We start from the raw sequence: 6,000 nt of genomic DNA on the forward strand, positions 1-6,000 counted from the left end.
AATCTTAGAATCCCCTAGACTAGTGTTTTTCATCCTTTTTAAAATCTCATGGCAGATTTGAACCTATAGTTAAACTTCCACAGCACACTTAAATTATGTTGATTAAAAAAAAAGAGAAAGAGAGAGAGAGAAGAAAAAGAATATACTTACTGTGCTGAAAATAATTTAATCAATGATCTTTAAAAATGTTCATGGCACACCTAAGATCCTCTCTTGGCAAACTGGTTAAAGATCCCTGCTGTGGGCTCAGCGCCTGTGGCTCAAGTGGCTAAGGCGCCAACCACATACACCTAAGGTGGCGGGTTCGAATCCCCAGCCTAGGCCCACCAAACAACAATGATAGCTGCAACCAAAAAATGGCCAGGCGTTGTGGCGGGCACCTGTGGTCCCAGCTACTTGGGAGGCTGAGGCAGGAGACTCACTTGAGCCCAGGAGTTGGAGGTTGCTGTGAGCTGTGATGCCACAGCACTCTACCCAGGGGGACAGCTTGAGGCTCCATCTCAAAAAAAAAAGAAAAAGAAAAAGATCCCTGCTGTGGACAGGCAGTGTCCTCCTCTGTACATCACAGTGCTTACTCAGGGCCCTGGCGGGTTCCTGTACCTTGTCCTCCCACTGCAGCTAATTGCCGGCTAATAGATGTGCATGTAGCAGATTTGCCTTGAGAGCACTTAAGGGTAGTGAGGGTGGTCAAAGCAGAATTTCTCCAGTGTTTTCCTTTCTTTAGCCAATGTCTCTAAACTCAGGAATCTGAAACTGCACGGAATTCAGGAATCTCCCATAACCCATAGAATTAACTTATCCTTTGGCACCAAGGATTTTTCTGATCTCAGTTGAAGGCCAGCACCCTTCTACCCTTCCCTCCAGTGCTGATATTCTCGTCTTTTCTCTTCCAGCAGAAGAAGGCTCCAGCTTGGAGGAAATCGGCTTTAACTGGGGAGAATATTTGGAAGAAACGGGGGCCAGTGCTGCGCCTCACACGTCCTTCAAACATGTATGTGAGGGAGCCCCTCCCCTCTGATCGGCACCTGCAGGGCGGGGGATGAGGGGTCTGGATTCTCCAGGGAGAAGCCAGAGGTCTGATCAAGAGAAGGGCAATAGGAAGAGGGGAATTCTGCCCAGATTTCTTAGGAGTAAAGAGGGGCTGTGGGAGTTGGGGTGGTTTTCATAGATAGCTGCAGGGAAGATGAGCCACAGGTAAGGCTGGTCTGAATAAATAAAAAGCTCACCAACCAGGCAAGTAGGTATTAATGTGTGATGTCTCCTTTGTGGGTGCAATGGCTAGAGGTTTCTATTTTGAATTGATATTTTGATTTGGAAAGGACACATCGAAGTTTTATAGCCATTTGTGGGCACGTGAGTCTTATCAGAGGAAATAACCGTTAATATGATGAAAGCGTTTGGCTGCAACCAATGAAACCATTCTATCAAGAGTATTTCTTTAAATAATGCAGATAGTATGCTCAGCAGAGGGCAAGTCCTGGAAAAAAAAAACAAAACAGTTTTTATCAGATTTTTTGCTTGGGTGTGAGATATTGGTAATTTATCATTAGTTAAAAAAGCACTAAATTTCTAGGATCCAAGTTCTTAGGCATTGATATGGTTTTAATGGAAATGGAGATTTAACTCTGAGACATATTTTTTTCACTGGGCTACCCAGGGCACAAAGATTCAGACTCAATATCAGAAGCAAACTGGAACACTTCCTTAATTTGTTCGTTTTCTTTTTGGCTCCTTGTTTGAATAAGGAAGCTAGAACTTTGATTTCTTATTTTTATTTTCTGTTGAGGCAAGGTCTGGCTATGTTGTCCAGGCTGGCCTTGAACTCCAGAGCTCAAGCAATCCTTCTGCCTCAGCCTCCTGAGTAGCTGGGGTTACAGGCATGAGCCACTGTACCCAGCTTGATTCCGTCTTTGAATAAAACATTTTATCCTTTTTTGGAGGTAAAGTTTTCTTTTTGAAAAGGAATTTAAAATTTTACTACAAGCGTGTGATCCTGTGAAGATGGATAGCACTCTCCTTTCTCTTCTTATATTTCTCATGCTGTAACTGCTAGTTTATCATGAATGTGGCTGTTTATGTAAAACCAGGAGCTAAATATTAAAACATAACAAACCCGAAGGTTTCCTATGGACATGGCCCTGCAAAAGCTAGTGTAACATCTGTATCTTAAGACACTGGGATGATTTAGTAGGTTCCTCGGGCAGTTTGGGACAACTTTTGTCTTCCATTCTGTACCAATGTCTTCTGCATGGAGCCCACTCTTGCCTTATTTGATTCAGTCAATTCTCTGGTTGCTTCCCCATAAGCCACAGTGCAGTGTCTTGGATGGCAGGGCTGGAGGTTGCCCTGAAGGGTGCAAACCTTCCCAGGCCTGTACGCCAGGTTTAAAGGATGCCTTGGGCCCTGGAAGGGTAACTTACAATTCCGTCATCTCCTTTAAGCAATAGTTGCTTGTGGACTATAGATATATTGGCTTTGCAATGTCATGAAAAACTAGAAAGCTTCTTTTTTGGGGGGTGAGGGATGATAAATAGCAATAGATTATAACGCTTAATTTAAAAAGAATTCATTTCCTAGGGCTGCACTGTTCACAAAGTAGCCAACTACCACGTGGGTCTGCTTAAGAATTGAAAAGTGTGTGGTCCAAATTGAGATGTGCGCTGAGTGTAGAATACACCCTGGGTGTGGAGGCTTCACTAGAAAATAAGAATGGCAGATATTGCATTATTTTTAGTATTGATTACATGTTGAGAGGATAATATTTTGGATATGTTGGGCTAAATACAATATATTGTTAAAATCAGTTTTATCTATTGTGTATCACTTCTCCCTACCCCCGAATGTGGCTGCTGGGAAATTCAGCATGGCGTTTATGTTGGCTTTGTATTTCGCTCAAACTTATACCTGTTGTAGGACAGCAGCGTGTTGGTTTTAAGTGCTGTACTTTTAGTGGTTCTTGTAATCTTCTGGGTGCGTGTATGTGTGTAGTCACGGATTTTCTATGTTTTGATTCCTTAAGGTTGAAATCAGCATTCAAAGCAACTTCCAGCCGGGAATGAAATTGGAGGTGGCAAACAAGAACAACCCAGACACGTACTGGGTGGCCACCATCATCACCACGTGTGGCCAGCTGCTGCTCCTGCGCTACTGTGGCTACGGGGAGGACCGCAGGGCTGACTTCTGGTGCGATGTGGTCATCGCCGACTTGCACCCCGTGGGCTGGTGCACGCAGAACAACAAGGTGTTAATGCCGCCAGACGGTAAGGCCTTGGTTCCCCTGCAGTCGTCCTTCCTGATGCCTGTAGGGTTGTCCTTCCTGATGCCTGTAGTTGCTGTCGGGGGCAGAGAGAACCTTGCAGAGAATCCCTAACGGATTTAGTGCAAAGCCTTCCAGCCCCTTCAGAACCCTCTCCTGAGCTGGAGGGTGGCATGGAGTTGGTTGCATTTTCTGACATCAGAGTGGGTCCTGGCCCTTGAGCCCACCGTGGCCTTTAGGAAGTGAAAGCATTTGAGCCTCATCCTCTGAATGCCTTTGGAGGGTAGGAAAGGAAGGCTGGCAGGAACCAGGAATCGAGGTCTTTTTTTGTCTTTGGTGATTGACAATATGCTTGTTGCTTTTTTCCTGTGTTAGTGAGTCGACATTTCGACAGGGAGACAGAGCGTCTTAAACAGTTTTAAGTCTCTAATAAGTTGTAATCTATCTTGTCCTGGGGAGGCTGTCAGGGTGTGAAGCATTAAGAAAACCAAACAAATGGAGAGAGATGACATGGCCCTCAAGGGAATGGTCAAAAGCTCAACTAGATAAGGTGCAGTTAGTCGCCACAAAGAGAGGGCTCTGGAAGGGGGCAGTTTTACCCCGAATCTGGCAGCATCTGGAAGCAGTTTTGGTTGTGGGAGTGCGAGGAGGGAATCACTCCTGACATGGTGCTGCCAGACCCCTACACTGCACAGGACAGCCAGGCAGCTACACATTCCAGGGCCCACCCTGACAGTAGTGCTGAGGTTGGGAGATTCTGCTGTGAAAGAACTGACCACATATTTTACTAAATGCATTAAAGAAACTCCCAAACCCGTGAGTGAGAAAACTGAGTTTCAACCAAATGTTTGCACCTCAACACCCTTTGAGGGTGTTTCATTATGTGATAATGGCAGCAGTGATCTCTTACGGCTCACGTCTTCTTAGTGGCCCGTTTTTATTTTGAAGTGACGTGTAAACTTTTACAGGTAACATTCTGAGGTTTATTTTGTTCATGATATCATATGGCCTTAGCCTTTTAGAGTATTTCTGTTTTATCAGCTTCTTATTAAGTTTTGATATTGATACATTGCGTTTTTGGCTGGTGGGAATGGGTGATGGTTTTATACGACCCTTTTTTGGTGCATAATTGATCGCCTACTAAGGAAGGGGCCGTAAAACATCCTGGAGTTTAAGAGTTGAATTGATGTGGCATTTATTGGGGTTGAATTTGTTGCCTTGGCCTTCTGACGTCTTGACCCTGTATTGTCTCAGAAGAAAGGGTAAATGGGTCTACTTTCTTTCCTTCTGCTTTGGGTCTTTGCACCTGCTCCGTCCTGGGCTGAGAACCTCTCTCCTCTTTGCTTTCTCCCCTTCCACCTGTCCGCATCTCTTCCTTCTGCACTGCGAGGGACATGGAGCTCATGGGTGAGGTCAAACCCTGTCTCTGCCACACGATTGCCTGGGCACTTCCTGCTGGTCACAGTTGCAGCGCCCTCTTTCTTTGAGGCGGGAGTTGTGTATCATAAAATCCGCCACTTTAAAGTGCACAGTTCGTTAATTTTTAGTATGTTTGCAAGGTTGTGCAACCATCATCACCATCTAATTCCAGAACACTTCTGTATTCTCCCCAAAGGTCACACCTCCCCCTTCCCCAGCCCACAGTTACTAATTTGCTTTCTGGGTCTGTAGTTGTTCCTGTTCTGGGCTTGTTACATGCACAGAATTCTGTACCCTGTGGCCTTTTGTGTTTGGCTTATTTTACTTAGCACGGTGTCCTCAAGTCTCCCCCTGGGGTGGCGTGTGTCACAATTTCCTTCCTTTTAAGGCTGAATTAATAGTCCGTTGCATGGATCAACCACATTTTGTTTCCCCGTGCATCAGCTGGTGGACATGTAGGTGCAGTTGTATTTCCAGGTGTGCGGTTCTTGGAGCAGTGTGTTTTCCTCAGGTGGACGGGGTGGGGGCCTCTTGGTCTGAGCTCATGTCCTGTGTGCCCTGGGCTGGCCTTGCTGCCTGTGCTTGAGGAACTCTGAGCAGAGATTCACAAGGTAGCTGGAGCCACAGGGAGAAGGGCCACCCTCCCTGACTTTCCTTCTCGCCTGGGTGTCACTGCACTTTCTGTCTGGGAGTGCGAGCCTCTGTTTGTAGCCTCTAAGCTACAGGTCACTATTCAGGTGAGCCCTGGAGAGGGGCTGTTCATGGATCAGGCTTTATTTCTAGTCCTCATCGCAGTTTTGCCTCAGCAGACTGGAGGGAAGGAGGCACGGTTTGGTCTGCGCAGTGCACCGTAAAGCCTGCTTCACTTAGCCCCAGACCCCACCCAAATGGGTCCAGAGTCACAGTTTTAGCTCTTCCTTTGAATTAAAACCACCACTCGGGTGAGAAGATGGGATGTAACACTTGATTATTTAATTTTCCTATGACTTCTGGTTTATTATGAATCATCAGCCTTCCTGGGAGAATTGTGCTGAGGGAATATTGGAGAAATTTCAATCCTAGTGAGAGTACGGTCGCCTCCCCCCTCCCCACTCTGCACATGGACGCCTTATGGGTTCACCCCCACATGCTCAAGAGGGGACAGACGCGTGCGTGTCCACCCCGGTGGTGGGCACGGAGAGAAGGGAAAAGCAGAAGCCCCGGGGTGGAGTGATGGTCTCTTGGTCAGGGGCAGGACTCACTCTTAAAGTCTGATACTCACATCACTAAGTGCCCTCAGGGCGGATCCAAGGTGGTTTTACTTTTCTTTTTTTTTTTTTTTTTTT

General features: G+C 46.2%; 1 protein-coding gene across 4 annotated transcripts in view; it reads left to right on the forward strand.

Moving 5' to 3' along the window:
* Nucleotides 1-6,000, forward strand: part of SFMBT2 (Scm like with four mbt domains 2) — a 214,229-nt gene that overhangs the window by 40,173 nt on the left and 168,056 nt on the right. For 3 of the 4 annotated variants that reach the window (XM_023511389.1, XM_023511391.1, XM_023511388.1), the window contains exons 3-4: nt 894-991; nt 3,020-3,260. In XM_023511389.1, the coding sequence (XP_023367157.1) occupies nt 894-991; nt 3,020-3,260 (339 nt within the window). The remainder of the gene's footprint in view (nt 1-893; nt 992-3,019; nt 3,261-6,000) is intronic. The other variant, XM_023511390.1, reaches the window with a different exon arrangement.

The sequence above is a fragment of the Otolemur garnettii genome, unplaced genomic scaffold (assembly GCF_000181295.1).
Source record: "Otolemur garnettii isolate 467f Iridium unplaced genomic scaffold, OtoGar3 scaffold00019, whole genome shotgun sequence".
In the NCBI taxonomy this organism is placed as follows: Eukaryota; Metazoa; Chordata; class Mammalia; order Primates; family Galagidae; genus Otolemur; species Otolemur garnettii.